The sequence below is a fragment of the Cottoperca gobio genome, chromosome 1 (genome assembly GCF_900634415.1).
Source record: "Cottoperca gobio chromosome 1, fCotGob3.1, whole genome shotgun sequence".
Taxonomy (NCBI): domain Eukaryota; kingdom Metazoa; phylum Chordata; class Actinopteri; order Perciformes; family Bovichtidae; genus Cottoperca; species Cottoperca gobio.
In genome coordinates this window covers 7,252,160-7,275,466 of record NC_041355.1, presented here as the reverse complement: position 1 = coordinate 7,275,466, position 23,307 = coordinate 7,252,160, and the positions used below count along the sequence as shown (strand labels likewise).

General features: G+C 38.6%; 2 protein-coding genes across 2 annotated transcripts; one reads left to right on the top strand and one right to left on the bottom strand.

Annotated features, from left to right (window-relative positions):
• Window positions 1-26: 26 nt before the first annotated feature.
• LOC115008600 (cytochrome P450 3A40-like) lies at window positions 27-9,246 on the bottom strand. Its single transcript, XM_029432295.1, is given in 15 exon segments — window positions 27-326; window positions 2,079-2,241; window positions 2,370-2,596; window positions 5,845-5,931; window positions 5,933-6,006; window positions 6,086-6,161; window positions 6,252-6,379; window positions 6,488-6,636; window positions 6,727-6,815; window positions 7,241-7,354; window positions 7,448-7,547; window positions 7,851-7,903; window positions 8,571-8,664; window positions 8,752-8,908; window positions 9,179-9,246. Coding segments are annotated over 14 exon segments (1,428 nt in total). The 5' UTR covers window positions 8,817-8,908; window positions 9,179-9,246; the 3' UTR covers window positions 27-317.
• LOC115008590 (cytochrome P450 3A30-like) lies at window positions 286-22,286 on the top strand. The gene is given in 15 exon segments (XM_029432284.1): window positions 286-407; window positions 9,505-9,598; window positions 9,747-9,799; window positions 10,467-10,566; window positions 12,924-13,011; window positions 13,014-13,036; window positions 13,166-13,254; window positions 17,944-18,086; window positions 18,190-18,317; window positions 19,707-19,782; window positions 19,886-20,046; window positions 20,160-20,227; window positions 21,174-21,332; window positions 21,721-21,883; window positions 21,989-22,286. Coding segments are annotated over 15 exon segments (1,485 nt in total). The 5' UTR covers window positions 286-375; the 3' UTR covers window positions 22,097-22,286.
• The last annotated feature ends 1,021 nt before the right edge of the window (window positions 22,287-23,307 follow it).

Sequence of the window (23,307 nt, the reverse complement as noted above, 5' to 3'; positions counted from 1 at the left end):
TGAATGATAGTGTACACAAGACAAAATCCCAAAATATCCTTTATTGTTAACACAGGCTTGACAAATTATCCATTAGGATGAAATAAAAGCTTTGATAGCAGGAACAAAAAAGAGAAGTAACTGATACACTTTTACACACAACTGTACCATTACCATGATAAAAAAATGTTTACATGTTTATTCGCAATAGGTCTGTATGCATAATAGTTCTAACGATTATCTTTCATCTTCTTTTTTTAGTTTGAGGGTTTAAGAACGTGGCTCCAGCTTCAGTTGGATTGGTCGTTTTGGCATCAGCAGGCCCTGGATGTCCATCTCTAAGGGATCTGGCAGGAAATTACATGTGAGGAGAAAAAGAAGTGTGAACAACAAAGCATGAAACAAACAAACCAGCTGCATCACAGAAGGTAGAAACCTCATTCAAAGAACAGACATCTTATCAAGTGTCATTTTACATTTCAGTACCGTATTTTCCGCACTATAAGGCGCACTTAAAAGCCTTTAATTTTCTCAAAAAGCGACAGTGCGCCTTATAATCCGGAGCGCTTTATATATGGATTAATTCTGGTTGTGGTTACTGATCACGAAGCGATTTTGTGTGGTACACGGCGCTCTGTCAAAAATGTTTTAGTACGACTTTGGTAAACTACAAAGCCACACCGCTTGCAGCATTACGGCTACCGTAGTCCGCGTCGCGGAGTAATACATACTGTGCTTCACCATAATATTACAGTGTGTGTATAAGGACCCCAAAATGGCACCTGTCAAGAGACACGCTTATGATGCGGACTTCAAACTCAAGGCTATCAGTCACGCAGTAGAACATGGGAATAGAGCAGCTGCGAGAGAATTCAACATTAATGAATCAATGGTACGGAAGTGGAGGAAGCAAGAAGATGACCTGCGCCAAGTAAAGAAGACCATTTGGCGGTATCAGACTGTTTTTTTTACGTGTTACAACTGAACAAGGTTGGGAGTTATTGTGAATACGCTCATTAACGTTTGAACAATGTTGAGAGTTATTGTGAACACGTTTAATAAAGTTTGACTGACTGACTTATCTGACTGTTTTGTTTCGCTTAATGCGCCTTATAGTCCGGTGCGCTTTATATATGAAAAAATATCGAAAATAGACCATTCATTGACAGTGCGCCTTATAATCCAGTGCGCTCTATAGTGCGGAAAATACGATACATACAGCAATGATCGTCAACTGCCCGCCAAAGCTTCCCCTCCAGAATATTAATGAATCAAGAAAATGTAAGCAGGAATTTAGGATATCTAGGCTTTTATTCTTCCTATATTGAAGCAATCCCTAAAACAATTGAGATGGAACTAGGAATTATTCACTAACCCCAATCATGTAAAATCAAACTGCGGGTACCTATTAAAGATGTTATAAATCCGTGTGTCAGTTTATTATTGGCGAGTAGCAGGAGTCAGGCATATCTCACTCAGTAGTCAAGGATAGCTGAAGCTGAAATTAATTCCCAGCTTTTATAAATGGAGTGTGGGTTGTGCCATATCTTCATGCAAGAATGGCGACAAAATCATAGCATCATTTTTTTCACATGCTCTTATTTAACAGTTCAGTTTATTTATATTAGAGATTTTAACCATCGCTCCTCAGTGGAGGTCAGAGCATTTTCTAGTGAAGTATCTAGTTATCTTTATGGATTAGGAGTATGTTCAGATATAGGGCTAATTAAATTAACATTATTGTGAAAGAAAGTGAACATTTAAAACACTGATAGGCTAATTAGGCCTAAATCTTTTTTTTTTTTTTTTGAATGTCTGGCCCCCACGGAGTCTGCTTGGAAATATCCTGGCCCTTGGTCATATTTAGTTGATGAACCCTGACATACAGTATCAATTGTATCTTCGGTCAAAGTGTCAGGTAAGTAACTATTAAACTTCGAACAGACTTACTCATGATTAACTATCTTTGACATTATATAACCCTCTAGCAATAATTAAAATTGACAGTATTACTCCAAACTACACCATAAAATAAGATTACTCATTCACCATAAAAAAGCAACAACAAGCAGTGTAAAGATGAACTTATGTGGTCTCACCTCAGTCTCCTTACACACAGAGAAGCTGTATCTCTGCAGGATCTCCACCATTGCTAGTTTCATCATCACCAGAGCAAATCGCATCCCAATGCAGTTCCTCGGTCCTGCCCCGAAAGGCATGTACGAGTACGGATCAATAGTCTCCTTGTTTTTCTTGCTGAACCTGAGGGGCGGACACACGGACACACACACACACACACACACACACACACACAATAAGGCAATGACCTGCAGAGCTCAGCTAATTTCTCTGGCTTTTTGATAAACCATAACATATAAATTCATGTAAACCTCTCAGGTTTGAACTCTTCGGGCTCGGGCCACAGATCAGGGTCCCGGTGAAGGGTCCATGTGGGTACCATGACAACCGTATCTTTGGGAATCACAATGCCATTTATCTCCACAGTCGCCTTGGCCACACGCTCCAGGCGCGGGGCAATGGGGTACAATCGGAGAGACTCATTGATGACGCTGTCTAGATACTCCATCTGCATCATAGCCTGGTACTCAACAGGACCCTACACAAACACATAGACACACATATAAATGACAATACCACCACTCTGTTATATCAGGCGAAGTTGGGAGCTCCAAGAAGCACTGAAGGGAAAGAGTAAAGGTTGATGGAGTTACTGAGGTTTAAAAAATACTGTTGCTGTCCTTTATAGGTTTAGGTTGTTAGCTAGCTAGTTCGCTAATTCTGGCACGCTTTAATGCTACACTGGTTAGAGAACATTAGCCGAACAGGTGGCCAGCGGCAGTGCTGGGTCTAACGGTCTCTCCGTCAAGCTACAAGCTAACTAGCCAGCCATCAGTCTCCGGAGCTGGGTCCGCTCTCTTCCCGGCAAGATGCAACCACACTTTACAGCCCCGCTCCCGTGCGTTGTCACTATGGCTAACAACATTTCCCAATTTCTTTCGTTTTACCCTTTTTAACACCTCGTTATTAAATATGATCAACCTGTCACTATTATCTGGCTACGTACCACAATCCTTTAAAGCAGCTGTAATGAAACCTCCTTTTAAAAAGCCTAGTCTTGATCCAGAGGTTTTAGCCAACTATAGGCCGATATCTAACCTTCCCTTTCTCGCTAAGATCCTTGAGAAAGCAGTCGCGAAACAGTTGTGATTTTTTACATAATAATAGTTTATTTGAGGTTTTTCAATCTGGATTTAGAGTTCATCATAGCACAGAGACGGCACTGGTGAAAGTGACCAATGACCTTCTATTGGCATCAGACAAAGGACTTGTCTCTGTTCTTGTCTTGTTAGACCTCAGTGCTGCTTTCGACACTGTTGATCAGGACATTCCACTATAGAGACTGGAACATTGTGTTGGCATAAAAGGAACCGCATTAAGCTGGTTCAAGTCCTATTTATCTGAGCGATTTCAATTTGTATGTGTTAACGATAAATCCTCCATGACAGCCAAAGTCAGTCTTGGAGTCCCGCAAGGTTCTGTACTTGGACCGATTCTATTCACCTTATATATGCTTCCTTTGGGCAATATTATAAGGAACCACTCTATAAACTTTCATTGTTATGCGGATGATACCCAATTATATCTATCAATTAAACCAGATGAAACCAATCAATTGGCTAAACTTCAAGCATGCCTTAAGGACATAAAAACTTGGATGTCTAGCAACTTCTTGATGTTAAACACAGACAAAACTGAAGTTATTATACTAACGCATTTTCTAATGACATAGAAGCTCTGGATGGCATTAATTTGGCCTCCAGCACCACCGTAAGGAATCTTGGCGTCATCTTTGATCAGGATCTGTCTTTTAACTCCCACATAAAACAAATCTCAAGGACTGCCTTCTTTCATCTACGTAACATTGCACTAATAAGACACGTCCTGTCTCAAAATGATGCAGAAAAACTAGTCCATACATTTATTACTTCAAGGCTGGATTACTGCAACTCATTGTTATCAGGTTGTCCCAAAAAGTCGCTTAAGACTCTTCAGTTGATCCAAAATGCAGCGGCACGTGTATTGACAAGAACAAGGAACCGGGATCATATTACTCCTGTATTAGCTGCTCTGCACTGGCTCCCGGTAAAATACAGAATATAATTCAAAATCCTTCTCCTGATTTACAAAGAAATTAATGGTCAGGCTCCAGCATATCTTAAAGATCTCATAGTACCTTATAAACCAACTAAAGCATTGTGCTCCCAGACTGCAGGGTTACTTGTAGTTCCTAGAGTCTCTAAGAGTACAATGGGAGCCAGAGCCTTCAACTATCAAGCTCCTCTCCAGTGGAACCAGCTTCCAGTTTGTGTTCGGGAGGCAGACACTCTCTCCACATTTAAGAGTAGGCTAAAGACTTTCCTTTTTGATAAAGCTTATAGTTAGGGCTGGCTCAGGTTTGCCCTGGATCAGCCCCTAGTTATGCTGCTATAGGCTTAGACTGCTCGCCTCCTTCTCTTCCTCTCCACTCCTCTCCACCCCTCTTCTCCCCGTCTCCTCTTTATCTGTATGCATTTATATAAATATATGTTACTAACTCATCATCCGGGGTATCATCCCCGGAGTTTCTGTGTCTCATGTGGCAGGTTGCCACTGATAAAGTTTACGTCAGGATCAGGAATCGTGGCTGCGCCTGCTGCCCTGGTCCTGCTGGACACCGGGAAGACTTTTTGACATTTTCCTGGATTCATCCAAACTTTCTCTTTTTCAACACAACATAATTTCTGTCAAATGTTGTATTTATACTATGCTGTTTATCCTGTACACACGACATCTAATGCACGTCTGTCCGTCCTGGGAGAGTGATCCCCCCTCAGTTGCTCTCCCTGAGGTTTCTTCCATTTTTCCCCCTTTAATTTTGGGGTTTCTTTTAAGAAGTTTTTCCTTGTGCGATGCGAGGGTCTAAGGACAGAGGGTGTCGTAACCTGTACAGTCTATAAAGCACACTGAGACAAATGTATAATTTGTGATATTGGGCTATATAAATACATTTGATTTGATCTACTACTATTCTATGGATACCATTATCATGCCTGATTGGTAAATATAAGTTACAGCCAGTAGCCTGTTAGCTTAGCATAAAGGCTGGAAACACAGGGAAAAGCACTAGACTGGTTGAAGGTCATTAAAAAAAAATATGCCTACAAGTACTACTAATTACTTTGTACCCCGTTTGTTTAATCCACATAAAAAACAACACGTTGCAATTTTACAGGGGCAAGCTTTTTCCTCGTTTCTAGTCTTAGTCTAGTCTAAGATAATGGGCTGCTGGCTGTAGCCTTATTTACTGAAAAGATATTAGAGTGTCAATCTTCTCATTTAACTCTTTGCAAGAAAGCAAAAAGCAAAAAGCCTATTTTCCAAAATGTAAAAGTATTAACAATGAGTTATAGGATATGCGGCCAGTCGTAATGACACACCCAGATAATTACCATTTAACTCTAGCCTCTTTTAGGTCATAGCAAACAGACAGTGAGACTATGTCTCTTACTTACGCAGTCACGCAAACATATCCAAGTACATGTGCAGTAAGAGGAAGTGTAATTTCAGGTTGGTGGAAATCAAACAACAGCTAAAAGAAAAGTTAATATCTGACTTAAATTCATCAGGTGGGCAGAAACACAACTCCTGATGATTGTTAATGTTGCTCTGTGGTGAGGATATATCAGCTCTATGGGCTTTTTAACTTGTTGTGGAGTTTCTCTGCTCCCAAGTGGACAAAAACTAATGAAAGCAGCTTTAAGTTAATTCTTTTGAGACCTTGTCGTCTTCTCACTCACAACGCACCTTGTTAGGGAAGGTAGAGTCGACCTCCTCCTGCAACTCTTTCATGGCGTGAGGGTTTCTCGCCAGGTTGTAAGCCAAGAAAGTGAGTAGAGCTGCTGCTTGTTTCGTAGCCGGCAAAGAGGAAAATCATTGCTTGAGAAAGGATTTCATGATCGCTTAAACCTTGGGAGAAAGAAATGAGATATGATTTAGAATAGCTTTAAGTTGTGTGTGTGTGTGTGTGTGTGTGTGTGTGTGTCACCTTTATTCTCTTCCCCTTTACTGAGATCATAGTTTTTCTGGGAGTCAATCATCAGCTGAAGGAAATCCACTCGACTCTAAAAGTAGACATATTAATAGCTTTGATTATATTTCTAAATTTGCTGATACAAATATATGTATATATGCACATGCACAGACAGGAATACCTTTTCCTTGCTTTGCTCTCGATTAGACTTGATCTTCTGCAGTGAAGTGTAAAAGAAATCCATGACAGACGCAGGAACAAAGGAAAACTCCATCTTCTCAAAAATAGGACCCATGAAGGGGAAGAAAGCTGCATTTAAGCAGAAATGCAACACATTTACCAAGGACACAGATTAGACAGTAGCTGTATTGACTGTAAAACGTCACAACACAGATATAAGTAAGAGGAATTCTGTACCAACAATGAGGAAAAGAGGGTTAAAAAGGTCGAACTTCAGCATCTTCTTGATTTGAGTGACAAAAGGGTCTGAAGGGTTGTTGAGTGAGTCTATGTCGATACTGAAGGCTGTGCTGCTTACTACATCCATACTGTAGGGTCCAAAGAACCTATAGAGCAAACACACACATCAGAGATGACCTTATATTTTCATAATTCATTTTAAATTAATGGAATTTGTTTGAATATAAACTCCTCACTCCTTCATCTCTAAGGGCTCGTCCTTGTCTGCCTTCTTTTTCATGCTGCTGATCAGGTTAGCAGAGTGGTGCTTCATTATATCAAACATCTGAGGCACAGACAGGGACAGATAGACACAAAAAACAGGCTTACTGACATAATGGAAAGTAAAACACAAAGAATACACCAGCACAGAGTACCTGTGGTTTGTGTTTCCTTTAGATCAGTGGTAATAAAAGGGATAAAGAAGGAAAATTAACATTTTGGTTAAACATAATTGTTGTTTTTCTGACTTTTCTCGAATGTTTGCTTTTTTCTTGTGAAATGCAAAATACTTTCCCCTCTTTAAGTCCTTAAAAAAATTCTTCACTTTTTGGTTGTACTGCTGACCGCTCCCATGTAAACATTGCTTCATTTTGGGTCAGGTATCACTACTCTCGAAAGAATGTCATCAAGTTACAACACACACCTTGACATCATCAGTTCAAGATGCAATAAAGAACAGAGGAGGCACAGAGCAGTAGGGGGCTGTACCTCTTTCAGTCTCCCTGAGGTGAAGGAGGGAGAGAGGACACTACGGATCCTTCTCCATTGGTCATCCTCAGCGATGGACACGGCATCGTACAGTTGCCCGTTCAGACGGAAGTTCTGTAACCGAGTTAGAAAACATGCCGATGATGAGGAGAGTTCAAGCAACCACAATGAGTGATCAAATGTGTTGTATAAAGTATTTTTGCATACTCTGCGATTGGTGAAGAGAGAGTAACACTCTTTTATCAGAACAGTTTTGATCATGGTGGGATCTGTGATGCACAGAACGGGCTGACGACCATCAAAAATGCTAAATGTGATGAGAATAGAACAGAAACACCAGGTGAGATAGGCTATTCATGCAGTCACAGACAAATCTACCTTGTAAAACAGGTATACAATACTACAAACAGAGAAAGCCTACTTTAGATAGACAAGCAGCTCTAAGGACAATAACCAGATCAGAAGATAATCAGATATATATGAGTGCTGCAGGAATGAGTCCTAAAACCCAGAAATGAGTCAGCATTTGTGCCCTTGTCCTACAAGAATAGTTTATCCCTACAGCACTCTACATGCAGAAACACTCACAATATACAGCATGCAGACTTACCCCCATATTTTCCCATATTTCTTGAAGCACTCTGTGTCAAAGTTAGTGAATCCCTAGGTACAAAAATAATAATAAACAGAATATTAATGAACACTTTTCTTAAATCTTCAGTCCACTTTAACACGGTGGAGATATTTGTAACATGAAAATGTATATTTAAATATGTAAATAGTTCTGATTCTGAAGGATATACAGTATGAACACAAACTGCGTTGCTGCATGTTGCATTTTAAGATGTTCAACAGTTTACTCAATGATCCCGATGTAAAGACATTAAAGTCCTTTAATGTAATTCCCCTTTTCCTAGTCGAAATCATTCACTAGGAATTATTTTCTACTAAATAATTCTGTTGTATTTTCTTATAATAAAAAAAACAGCCATAAGCAAGGTCAGTGGATTAACCTGAGTAAACAACTACCAGAAGAGACTGTTGCAACAATGCTTTAAAACTGTGAAAGTCTCTGTTCAGAGATCTAAACTCCTATGATACATGTAAACTGTCAAACCCCATGGGAGATTATTTTTAACTTTGTCATAAATTACTCCGGGTGTATTCCACTTTATCACTAGGTATTCTTTTTTAATATTACCAGGTCAGAAGAAGTTTCACTCAATATTATGCCACAACTTTTCAGAAACTAACATACTTTTGTAGATATTCAAAAGTTATTTTTGTATGAATCTATGGTATATTGCTTTGAAAAGTTATGTTTACTGACCTTTTTATATGCCAACATAGTGCCGAAAAAAGGGATTGGTGTTGGACCAGGCACCCCCATTTTCTTAAATGTTCCATAAGGCCAGTAGGCATACCTGCAAAACAGATTTAATTTTGTGTCATATAGCCTATAAACAAACACGCTTTATAAATACCTGGGACAATTATTCTTTAACACTTACACAAAGAACAGCGTGATGAGAACCACCAGGAGGGTCCATGTCTCAGTGGAGAAATAAAAGCCCATCTCTGTGCGTTTTCTCTCTTCTTTCAATGGTAGCACAAGCGCCACTGAAGTCCCTCTCAGGGGACGAAGACTTTTATCTCCTGCTGCACAAACTGGTTGTGTGGGTAAGGGAAGTGTGAGAGAGTTGAACCAATGGCATGCAGGCAGAGTCATGTGAATCATTAACAGAAAGAGACCAAGCAGTCATAATTAATTTGTGACAACAGTGATTTTGTGAACTAAATTATTATATTGCTTGTGTTAAGATAGAACAGAGGCAAATTTCATGAAAACAGCGTTAAGTAATATTAGTTAATTTTTTTTATTTACTTATATCTCCTGCTATAGGAATATAAGTCAAAGAAATAAGTACAAGTACTCACGTGTGTGATTGTTAAATTGTTTTATAGTCGCAATCTGTGCTCACACAAAGACAACTCCAGGCACATACTCGGATTGTGTGCGTGTGTGTGTGTGTGGTCTTATGCAACACAGTGAAAAGAGGCCACACCTCCTCAGCATGAAATCAGATGGATTCTACTAATAACATGTATCTGCTTATTTGTTATGTAAGGACCAAAGGTTCCTTTTAATCAAAATGCAACAAATCGCAAAAGTTTAGCTTTTTCCTTTCGAGCTAAAAGTAAAGTGTTTGACTGACCCTGTGTGACTTTAACGATGGGATTCAATGCTTCTCTGTTCTGCACAGGTATGGCAAATGGACTCATGGAATATTTGAGAAAATGGGGATCCCGGGTCCAAAGCCGTACACGTACTGGGGCACAATTGGCAGGCACAGCTCTGTATGTCAATTCTTAATATTTTTATTTATTTAAATGAATTATTTTCATAATTGTTTTCATTCAAATGTTTTAAATACAGACTGAGTTGGTAAGGATTCAGACAATGATGTATTTTCTAATTAAGGATGAATATGTATTCTGTTACCAGGTTTACTACCTGGATGACGTTGAGTGTACTCGGAAGTATGGAAAAGTATGTGGGTGAGTCTCTAAAGCTTATTTCTTTTAATTGTTTATTGGTTTTCAGTTTAACAGATAAGTCCAATACAAATAACATATTTATGGTTTTAAAAAAAAGGACAAAAAGTTAATCAATTATTGACATAGGATAAAAAAATATTTTATTAAATGTTTAATATATTATAAAAAGGAGGGGGTAGGTTATGTAGGTAACGTTGCTTAAAACTCCAATATGACAAGATTTTTCTGATGCAGTGAGTCTAAAATTAATGACTGACTGTAGGTCTGCAAATTAAATGAGGAGATTTTTGATATTGTATCCCTTAAATATAAAATGTAACAGGGAGGTTGTGGGTTTTTCCTGTTTATTAGCTCCTTATATTGAACCATCCTCTCAAATATGGCAATCAAAGGGTCAGGTATCATCACCTGCCTCAAAAACATGAGGAATACATTTCCAGTAGTTATATAATTTAGGACAGCGCCAGACCATGTGTGCCAGAGTAGCAGGAGTCCATAATGCTTTTTTTAAGTGTAAATATAAGAACTAAGCCTAACACCAAGTTACCCATTATTATTTAATGTTTTGACTCTTGAACCTCACTGTGTTGCTTGTGTCACCACTAGTGTTACTAAACCTTTACGCTGAATACTCAAAATGTAAATGTGTGTTTGTGTAAATGTCCAGAATATACGAGTTTAGAAAGCCCGTTCTGGTTGTGATGGAACCTGACATGTTGAAAACCATCCTGGTGAAGGAGTGCTTCAGCTACTTTACCAACCGGAGGGTGAGAACATGCATAACACTGAATAGAATAGAGAGTCGTACAAAAGACACTGTAATGTGATAGAGTATCCTTTGTTCATCGATTCAAGCAGACTAATGCTGCCTTCAAATGGAACTTGTGACAATGTGTTTTTGAAATGGGAAGTCTAGTAAAAGGGCAGTCATTGGTTTAAAAAAAGGTGACTGGCAGTAAAAATATATTTCACCATTTTTCCCTTTTCAAAACTAGCGAATGGTCATGCTTGGGACAAGAAATAGACAACAAATTAATTAAACATAAGAAAATGAACTTCCATGGACTGCCACATTCAAATTAAAACAAAAACAATAGCATACGTCACAATTTGTTAATTCTGAGCTCAGAAAATTTCTCTTAAAATTGTGTTGTACCACAAGCATACGAGAGTATAGTTTAAATGGTAAACATGACTTTATGTGCTGCGCCACCACTCTATGAGGTCAGATTTCTCACTTTTATGAAATAATGAGGGATAGCTAGCAGGTCTCCTCAGAAAAAAAAGTTTTATCACACTCTCAAGCTCTTAAAAAACTTACATTGATAATTAAAGGGAAATATTCTATATTTGAGAAGAAATGGAACTTATTTATGCATTTCTAGAGGGGGGAAAGATGATATTAAAATTAATGTGCATTCCTTTTTATTTCGTGTTTGTTTGTTTGTTGAAATACTACTGTTGAAAACTCAATAAATACAGTTGAATTAGCATGAAGTTAACATGCGTACAACTACCGTACTGAACTAACCCATTGAGCATGCTAACTTTCAGCAGAGTGACTAGTTCAGCAATCAATGAATGACATTTGAATGTTGATCCAGCTTGGTATTTCAATTATTTTTTACTTAAAAGATAAGGCTGGTGTTATTTTATATTGTTCTTATGGTCTATCAATGCTGTCTGACTTCACTACCCTGACTGTGGCATTACCAATGACATTTATTCCTATTGGAGATGTACAACTTTATAAATTGTCAAAAATTGACAAGAAAAAAAAAACCCACAAAAAGGTTGCTGACACGCCACATGATGCCAATCTGCAAGCATCAGACAGCACATTTGTTTACTCTTTAATGTCATTTAAAGTGCAACAAGCTGCAGTATTTTGTCCAAGATACTACTATTAACAGCCACCTATAGACGGAATCGGAGTTTCGGGCTTCGGGTGGAATCGCAATGCATGCTGGGATGGCAAGCCTAGAAAAGTGAGCACCAACTCTACAAGGGCCGCCATATTGGATTTCTTGTCTATGGGATTTGGACACAGACATTGTGTGGTGAAAGGATGTTCAAACAGTGGGAGAAAGCTGAATAAATGGGCAGAATCTCATTGTGAGCTTCACGATTGCAAAAATTGCCCCCGTTCAAACTATTTCCATTTTCCATCTTCCATCTTCGCGGATTTGCAGTGATCATTTCATGCAAGGAAAACCAACAAATTAATTTCCCTGATCCTGAACTCGACCTGGGGTATGTAGTCTATCTACTTGATTTATATATTGACAAATGTACTTTCTATATATTGAGTTTTATAATAATTAACAAACACAAGTTAGGTATATATATTTATAATAGCTTACCCTGTAACACAACTGCAATAAGCACTTATGATATCGCCAGTTTTCTTGACTGCGCAGATCCATGCTGAATGTGGCGTATGGGAAATTTTCATTGAATGAGTACATTTTGATATATGGTTGAAAGATATGTTTCAACCAGCCAGAGTCAAACAGTCTAAATGCTTTGCCTTCTTTGTATTCGTTCAAAGTTCGTTTATGAAACTCGACATCGTTCCCTGGGTGGTCAGACATTAAAAATAATGTTATATCGCTGAGGTATATCGGCGGCCAAGAAGTCATGCTGTTGTTTTCATTGACCCAGCCATCCTGCGATGTCAAGGAACCAGGCACTGAAACGCCACTCGGCATAACAAAAAGCTTAGTCTTTTCTTTTTCTGTGATTGAAAGTCTATTCGTTAGCTGTTGGTTGCTCCTCAATGCCCAGTCTCTGATGCAGCAAACACCCTGGCAATAAGCTCCAGTTTTGTTCCTAAAACCTTTAAATTCCGCTTGCGGCAAAATACTTTCAAAGCTTCGACTTTCCACATCTGAACCTCATCATAAGAAGGGAGTTCAGAACTCATTGTAGAGAAGAATAAGCTAAATACAATGTAAACACGTAGAGAATAAATCCAATATGGCGGCCATTGTAGAGTTGGTGCTCACTTTTCTAGACCCGCCACACCAGCATGCATTGCGATTCCACCGGAAGCCCGAAACTCCAATTCCGTCTATATGTACAATTGTAAACCCACAAATACAAGTGTACTGTCCCCATTCAGAACTTCCAGCTGAATGGGGACCTCTATGACGCAGTGTCTATTGTTGAGGATGATCAATGGAAACGAATCCGTAACATCATCACACCCTTCTTACCTCTGGTCGTATAAAAGAGGTAAGATTTGTTCATCTTCCTGATTTCTTCAACTCATATTTTGGGTAGTTTGAAGATATAAAGTATCAATTAATCTTCACCCTTTGTGTGCCCACTACTGTTCTTTTTGCACTTTCTTCTTTGTCTAAGATGTTTCGCATCATGAAACATCATTCCCGCAAACTGACTGACAGCCTGCAGCCCAAGGCACAGAATAATGAAGTTATTACTGTAAAAGAGTGAGTAACACCAACCTTTCATTACATTTTGGTATTTATGCTTTTTACCATTAGTGGCAAACATGATCTATACCAGCAGTCACTAAAAGGCGGACCGCGGCGGTCCGGACCCAGACCTATCCGGACCCGGACCTATAATCAATAACTTATTGAGGGATTTTCAATTTTGACGGGGCGCTTCTATTTTAACCGGCGCAGCTTTTTCCGTTTTTAACTCACAGACCAATCACATGAGAGTTAAGCCATACCACGTGATGCTACTCAGCCAATCAAATCTGTGCATTCCAGCCAGCAAACATTGCGACTCTGAATACAGACAGATGAGAGGCGCGTGACAGGCGGAAAAATGAGTTAGCGATACAGGGAGAGAAGACGGAGAAAGGGAGAGAAACACAGACGAAGAGACGAGTGAGCGGCAGACAGGGAGAGAACAATAACTACTCATGGTGCTCTCCAAGAAGAGAGAAGTCAACAGAGCTTTCAACCCAGAATGGACTCATTCATGTTCATCCTTCACACTGGAGCACAACACCAGCGTCTCATCTGCTCAGAGACCGTGGTGCTCATTAACAGTGGTGATGTGAAACGCCACTATGAGACAAAGCACAACGTGTTTGACCAAACAAACCCACTCAGGTCTGAACTGAGGTCACAGAAAATAAGCACTCAGAGCCCAATATGATTTTGATTTGTGACAAAATAGAGCAAATAAGGCCACCTGTCATCATCATCAGCCACAGAGAACAGTTTAACCCAGGATGTGCTAGCCTGGGTTAAACTGTTCAAGTGTTAAGTGTTGAGACTGATTTATTCTAACATTGGTTGACAGTTAAATCAAGATGTGAAACAGTTAAAGAAAAAGGGAAACTCAAGCTGCTGCTGCTACACTTTGTTTTATTTTTCTAAGATTAAGCACTTTATTTTAAGATGCACAATTTTTCAAAAGCTATTTTATTTATTTTCTCAATTTTATTTTAAATGCATCCCGAGAAGAACATTATACATATCTACAGTATTATATATATCTGTATAGTTCAATGTTAAGTGACAATAAATATTGTCTAAGTGTTTTTAAATTGTACTTTCTTTATTAGAGTTAACGGTCAGTTGTTGTTGACGTGCAGACGTTGATACAGCTACTCGGCTACTTCAATATATCTCACTCTAATTCATAACGCAAGTTAGACATTATGATGCTCCAGACCTTTGCTTATGGAAATTTTCTCTAACTGGACTTCTTAGAATTTTAGTTAAATACCCCTGATCTATACTATGAAAAGTGAAGTATCTGAAAATTAATGTAGAGATTAAATTTTAAAAATACTGTTTAACAAGTGCGCAGTCGCAACATGTACGTGCATCCAAAACTATAGAGCTGCTGGTCGAAGCCAAAAATAAAAACGTATCCTTAGAGGTTGACTATTCGGAATCATCTAGTCCGCATTATTGAGCCAAGTATGCTCTCCAACTCCTATATTTATCCTTTATTTTGATATAGTATAAACAATATTATATTGGAAACACTATGTTGCACACTTGGACACAAAACTGACTTCCAGGCGCGGATAAGTTTAAGATAAATTCCTTTTTGTTCTGAAAATAAAAATGACTGCAATGCAGCTGCATACTGTCGGCTTAGTCTAATGAATGAGGTCTGTATAAACATTCACATGCACTCTTAAACTTGCATAAAACATAAAATATCAAAATGTCCGCTTGCCATAGAGCAGGGGTGGGGAACCTCTGGCCTCCAGGCCGGATACGGCCTGCGAGACCATTTGATCTTGAGGTAATTCAGGAAACACACGCAAAAAAAAATCCACAAAAAAATAAAATAAAATCTAAACCTCAATAGAATAAAACAGTTGACTGACTGTTTTTCCTGGCCAAGATCAGGGTCCTTGAACACAACACGAGCAGAATGTCGTCATCATGTCAAACTTCAATATTAAACGAGACAGTTGTTGACATCAGTGAACGCAGCTGGAGAGTATAAAACAGAGAAAGGTGGCTGCGGAATGGCGCACTTTGCAGGAGAAATGGAGGAACGATTATTTCTTTGTGGAAGTAAAAGGCCAGTGTGCCTAGTTTGTGCGGATGCGCTTGCGTCATGAAAAATAATCTTGAGCGTCATTAAATCACGAAACATGCCGAACTGCAGAGCTGAAAGGATAATGGCGTTTGGATAAAGTTAACAGTTTGGCCCAACAAGCAGCTCTATCCAGAGTTTAACTTAAAAACATGGAAAGATAGATATGTAGACCACCACACCAATAACAGACTTCACCCTCTGCTGTGCAATTATCACTGCCATTTACAATATTCACTTTATTTTCTATCAACCACTTGGTACTTATATTATTTTTTATTCTATTTAATTATTGTGTACTGCCTTTTTACTTCATATGTTCTTTTGCTGTGACAAGATACATTTCCCCGTTGTGTGACTAATAAAGGATTTCTGATAAAACAGAAAGATACACGGATAAAAAAGTTGCTTTTTTGCACAGCATAAAAGAAAAGTGAAATGAATGGGCTGGGTCTTCAAAAAATTACAGAGGTTATGAGTTCAATAATTAGTATGGCCCTCGAAGGATGTTGTAAATAATAAAATGGCCCTTGATAGGGAAAAGTTTCCCCACCCCTGCCATAGAGACACAAAATACTCAGATTGATGATATTCTGCCCAAATACACAATTTATATTGCAACAAGTGGTTAAATTACTGGCGTATTAGCGAACAGGTGAAGCACTGTTTCACAAGACACATTCTTATACCTGCATTACTGATAGCGTTACACCAACACGTTCATTATATATCTGCGTCACCACGTTTACTCACCTGAAACTACAGAAGCACCTTCACACACGAAGCTGCACACTGTCGGCTCAGTCTTATGAATGATGCCTGTGCGTGCCCCTCCTGGGTCTCACCTATAGGACCCCTAAACTGCCCTAAATGCCTGTGTGAGTTTTACTCATTGTAACCATAACTTAATCTACGAAAATATTATAGTTGCTATTGCACATGAATATATATCAGGAGATTACAAATACATCAAATACCACAAATTACAAAAGTGCCCTTAGCAAAATAATACAGTTTTCATGACATGCCATTAATATGTCCAAAATGACTGAGTCCCACAACTAGACACTAAAGCAGGGGTAGCCAACGTGGTGCCCGCGGGCACGCTCTAGTCACCATGGAGCCTCCGTCTAAAATGTGTAATTAATTGTTTGCTGTTTTTTTTTTACATCAATAACACTTGAATTATTCTTTATTTTAAAATGACAATATTGAATATAGAATTTAAAAAACAAATGTTTTATGTATATATGAACTCTGACCCTGTAAACTAAATCTCCATTTCCCTTTTCGCTGAGACAAGCTAGCGGGAGAAGCTACGGTGGGGCGCGAGGTGCGTTTTTTACGCTAAACATGGCAGAAAAGCGAAAGAAAACTAACTTTTTTCACAATGATTGAGAGGAAGATTTTTTTTTCACAAAAGTGTGTATGTCTCATTTTCGGGGCGACGGCAAAGCGGCACATTGTGGAGACACTTCGGTCACAGAAGCTACCATGCTAACTACCATGCTAACTACCATGCTAACTACCTAACTCCCACCTGCAGCACTGCGGGCAGAACAAGCCGAGAGTTAAAGGCAGCTTTGAGCAGCAGCATCTCTTTTCACGAGGCCGGTGAACAAGTCACACAAAGCAACAGAAGCTTCATTTAGAGCTGCAGATTTCATTTTTAATAAAGAAAAAGAAAGCCTTTTCGGACGGAGAGGTCTTGAAAGGTGCAATGATGTTATTAAAAACACTGTTCAGAGACGAGAGGAAAGGTTCTGATGTGATCTCCACTCTCTGATGTTACAAAGTTAGTGTTTGTACAAACACGATATGATCTGAAGATGTGACAGTTAATGATTTCCTATAAATTGTTACAGAAGTCATACTTTGTACTAAAATATAACTGTTATTTTTAACAAAATGCTACAAATGTTCTCATTCATACAAAACTGTCAAAGATATTTACAAAAATATCAGAGATGTGATAACTCTGACTTTCAAATGTTGAAATAGATTGAGAACATAAATAATGTTGCATGTTTAAATATATCTGTTTTCTACGATTGTAAATCATTGTGAGGAATAATTAAATGAACAATTAAATGAACATGTGATCAGACAGTCTCTTCACATATGAATATTTATTATTATTAATGATAATATTATCGTTAAAGGTGAACCGTGCAACTATGTTATTCAGTAGCCCTTCATATTATTCAGCACCCTTGAAGTAGCTCTCAGTATCAAAAAGGTTGGTGACCCCTGCACTGAAGTATCTTCAAAACCAAAAGTACATAATTACCATACATAGATTCAGGGAGATTTGCAAAATTGAAACTAAAATATGCAAGACTAATCTGTATTTCACATTTCAATGTTTATATATATTTGTGATACAGTTTAAAAGGTTTCCCCGATATTACCGTTTCCACTCTTTTGATTAAGACATTATTTTTGTACACGTGAAAATATGCACTCAAGCGTTTTTAAAACAAGCTGACATTTCTTACCAGTGTCCCTAACTGCAGACTGGAGCAAACATGACACAATCCCCTACCTGTGGCACCGGTTTCAACCATTAATCAAATGATTCATATATGTCCGTATTCCAGCTTCTTTGGAGGCTACAGTCTGGATGTGATGGGGAGCTTTGCATTGAGTGTGGATATGGACTCAATCAACAACCCCTCAAGTCCCTTCGTCACCCATGCCTCGAAGTTCTTCAGATTCTCCTTAGCCACTTTTACTTTGCAAGGTAAACCACTGCTTTTCAATGACACCTTTTGTTTCTTTATATTGATGTAAGCAGCTATGTTTCTTACTAAAATTATAATTACCAACCCCCTTTTTCTTCTCAGGGTGTTTCCCTGTATTTACTCCTCTCTTGAATATGCTGGGTGTCTCCATTTTCCCTAAGACTACCACTAATTACTTTAAATCGGTTCTGGAGAAGGTCAGAGCAGAACGCAATGGGAGCTCACACCAGGTCTGGACAAAACACACAACTGGGGTTGGGAATTTTGCATAAATCGCAGTATGTCTATACTTATAACAAGATAGATATGTGAAAAACTTTAAACAACAGTTGAAAACCTATTTATTTAACTTGGCTTATAAATAATACTACATGTAATTCTCTATATTATATTTCCAGAAGGAGAATAGAGAATAGTTGATTAAACAATCTCACCTCAAGTTTCATTTTATAGCTGATGTGGAGCTTTCCATGATATCACATGATGTAATGGAAACATACAGCAGATGTTAAAATGTACAATCTTTTTGACTTCTCGTCTATGTTGGATGAAAATTTGGTTTCAAAGTTATTCCTGACCTCAGAAACAACGGTGGACAAAACAGTCTCACCTAAAGGTCAATTTTGTAGCTTTTCAATTTCAACAATAATCACCTTATTATCATTTGAGCTGTCCGCCATCATTTTGCATAAACCTTGGATTCCACAGTCAGGGAAAGTTAAAGTGTCTACCTGAGCACAACGTGTCAGGGATCAAATAAAATCAAGCGTCCTTCTATATTCATTAACTGTCTTGAACCACATTTCCGTGATATTAGGTTTGGCAGTTTTAGAACAAAATATTTAAAATAAATCGATGTGTAGCAGAGCGAGAGGTGAAACATTATTACAGCAAACTATTTGAAGATAATCTTTTCTCGGGATCGCATCATTTCAATGAACAGCCAATGAAATGGACAACATGGATTTAGGTCTAGTTAAAAAGCCAAACACAACAGCAATGCTGTGTGGCATAAAAGTAACAATTAAATTACAATTCTTAATTAATTGCATGATAATTAATCATCAACTAAAATGTATGATTGTGACAGCACTACACGTCACATGATCCGTAACACCAGATAAATGTTTGATCTCCAAGGTCAAGAATAAACTTTGAAACTCAACTTTTAAACCAACATGGATGATAAATCCTTTGTCATCCTAATTAAAGTCCATAAGGTGTTTTCAGAAAGAGAAAAAGAAGGAAATTTGAGCATCTATGTTGTCATTACAACTGTGCAGACTCCATTTGCTGATAAAGATCATGTGATATGATCGAAAGCTCCAGATCAGGCACAAATTACAATTTGAAAGGTAAAAATAAATACTTTAAAACTCAAATTTGATCACTTTTGTTGACTATTTCAGTAAATGAAACACCTGACAAATCACAGTAGTACACCACATGTACAGTACACAAAGATCCTGTCAATCCAAATATCGCAAAAATGCAGTGCACATACATTTACAACATAAAATCTCTGTACACAGTGCTACACAGTATGTTGTCATACGGCACAACCGTACTCAACCAAACGAGAGGAGAGCATGCAAACTAATTATCTGAGCTGCTTTCAGAATTCAGAAGATATGCTTCAACAAATGATCAACACTCAGACTGCCGGTGAAAGCAAGAATAAAAAGCAGAATAAAGGTAAATACAGTGAAGTCACACATGCAGAAGCACAAATGTACACTCGCATGTATTCACACCTTTCATCTCCCTCCCTGTTCATGCATCCCGCCTGTCCCGACAGGGCTTACTGATCATGAGATCATTTCTCAAGCCACAATGTTCGTGTTTGCCGGTTACGAGACGAGTGCCCTCACTCTCGTTTTCGTGGCCTACAATTTGGCAAGAAACCCTGAAGTCATGAAACGCCTGCAAGAGGAGATAGACTCCACTTTCCCTAATAAGGTAGAGCAGAAGTTTCTGCTACAGGAGTCATTCTCTGCATTTCACTTAAGTGATAAAACTTAAGTTTTCAAAATCAGAATTGTGTTTAATCAAACTGTGATTTGTAACTATAGGGTGCAGTCCAATATGAAGATCTGATGCAGATGGAGTACCTAGACAGTGTCATCAATGAGACTCTGAGGTAATGAGCATTTTCTTGTGCTAGTTACATCGGGTACAGAATGCTGCAGCCAGACTCCTGTGCAAAAGTAAAAAAAAAGGGAAAGACATTACGCCTGTACTACATCTTTGCTCTGGCTCCTCTTGAATTCCCTTCAAGATTCTTCTGTCTGTGTTTAAAGCCCCGCACTGAGCTATATTAATTCTATCCTCGTAGAGTACAGCTAGGCCCCTCAGACAGGCCGGGCTGCTGACCACCCCATGATCTTGTTGCAGGCGGGGCTTTCTCTGTAGCTGCAAGCCTCTGGAATAATCTCCCTGAAAATATAAGAACAGCAAAATCTATTGACTCTTTTAAAAGGTGTATTAAGACCCATTTTTACTCCCTTGCCTGCCACGGCAGCGATCTTTGACATGATTTGAATACTTCATTAATATGCATGAAGGTCTGTGCGCCTGTGTTTGTATGTGTGCACTACATATGTATTTAAGTTCTTACACCTTGTGATAATCTGTTTGCTTAATTATGTTTATTTTAAAGCACTTTGGCACAAACCTGTTTTTTTCTTTTTTAAAAGCGCTCTATAAATACATTTGACCCAGACCTCGACAATTCATCCTCAGGACGACAGAAATGTCTCCACCAAATTTCATGACAATCCATCCAATGTGTGTCAAGCTGTTTCAGTCTAGATCAAAACATTGCCAAACATTTGCTGGCACCTGGAAGCATGCTGCTAAGAGTTGCTTATAAAGAGACCAGTGTATCCCTACAACAATAGTTTCCCTTTCAAAAATGTTGAACAGTACAACAAGGCTTCGAAAGCTGCCCAGACATTGGAACAAGGGCAAAAATCTGATTCCCGGGGCAACCAATCTGTGTTTCAAGAATAGACATTTTGGTAGTTTCCATAAGATATTTACTCAAATAAGGACATACAGTTAAAATATTCTTGCTTTGTCACTAGGCTCTACCCTCCAGCTGCACGTCTGGAACGAGTTGCCAAAGAAACTGTAAAGATCAGTGGAATCACAATCCCAAAGGACATGATTGTTATGGTTCCAGTCTACGCTCTGCACCGCGACCCTGAGCTGTGGCCAGAGCCAGAGGAGTTCAAACCGGACAGGTAGCTGCCTCAGTGTATATGTGTGTACAGTCAATGTGTGGAGATATGTGCAGTGTAAATGTGTGGACGTGTTTACTGTAAAACCTTACTCAAGGATTAGGTTGTAATAACTCACCAATGCAACAAATTGGTCACCCTAACAGCTTTAATTGTTTCATAAGGAGTTCATCACTCTGAGCTACAAGACATTTAAAGAGTAGTGCATGCATTACTAAAAGCATTGTAAGCAATCATCATTTTGTAAATCCTATAGAAAGTCGTTCATGCCTTAATCATTAGTACAGCCCTGTGAAACATAATGCACCTGAAGATTCTTTGTTTCATTTTTATATATTAAAATATGTAAAAGTTACATTTTCTTTTCTTTGTTGCTGTATTGTTGTTCAAGATTTAGTAAAGAGAACAAGCCGAGCATCAACCCATACACTTACCTGCCTTTTGGGGTCGGGCCAAGAAACTGTCTGGGGATGCGATTTGCTCTGGTGATGATTAAACTGGCCTTGGTGGAAGTTTTGCAGAACTACAGCTTCTCCGTCTGCGGGGAGACCGAGGTGATTATAATTAAATTAGGTATATGCTACATGATTGCTTAATACACTTGACAAGTTAGATTTGCATTAAGAGAGCATATGTTTCTGATTTTGTACATTCCCTAGATCCCTTTGACGCTGGACCCTCAAAGCTTAATTGGACCCCTAAACCCGATCAAACTACAGCTGGTGACACGTTTGATCACCTCAGGAAATGTGGACATGTCCGACTAGGAGGTACTCGGAGAGAGACGTCCCTCAAGGCTGAACGATCCTCTAATGGTGTCATTTTAGCAACTGAAAATGCTACTTAAAGATTATTATAGGTTTTCACAATCTGTAATCTATTTCTTCTGTTATAGCTGCTTGTATGAATGATTGTATCATCGCCACATGGAGCATAATGATTAACCTGTGAATTAAAATAAAAGTAAACTGGTCGTATCTTTGGACGTTGAAGCATGATTTCACATCTCGAGGTGCATCATGTGAGGTAACACTTTGTGAAGCCTGTTATTTAACATTTTGTTTAAAGGGCAATGGATCACAAGTACACAAACTCATATCCACTTTCACATAAACAATATTTTAATTTAGGAGGGAGCTTGAGCACTTTTAGGATACCTACTATAGTACATGAAAACTACTAGAGAGGACCAGTAATCAACCCAGTTATTAATTTAGCTTTGTGTTAATTACTGAGCCACATAAGACTCCAAGTCCTTGAAATGAAGGAACAGAGAGGGTAAAAACATAAGCTAAAAAGTAAGAGGACAACAGACTCCTTATCGAAGAGTAAATGCAAAATACAAAAACATCTATATGATGCAATGCAAAGCAATATCCCATTCATACTCATAACATAGTCCGTTTACTTCCACTGACTCAGCACCTCTTATTACGCAGACGATGAGGAAGGAGTGCCGCTTTTGAGATATTACAATCAAGACAGTTTTACTTGGCGTGAGAAGGATTGCATGGCAGAGTGACACAAACGTTTGACTCACCCGTCACATGATAATGCAGGTGTGTAAAATTAGGTGAGAAGGTACCTGGAGCTGCTACAAGGGAGAGTGTGTTGTTTTAGTTGCATAACATTCAAGAACCATGGCCATATCAACGACACACTTTAACAGCTTTACTGCAGTCGCCCAAGAGAAATGACCTGATACAACTTAACATATAACTGTTGTATCTATGTTTCTACTGATAGACATGTCAGATAAAAACTCTACATGTAAAAAGGAAAATGAGAACTGGAGCTCAATACAATAGTGGACGCTGACGCCTGGCTGTCTTGAGACCTGCGTCTTTAAAAACAATCCTACCCACAAATGCTGGAGAAACTGTGGGATCCCATCTGCCCCAAAATACAAACATATTGGAAACATGTTATAAAAAGAGAAAATTCTGCACACGGACATTTCCCCCGGACCCGCTGAAGC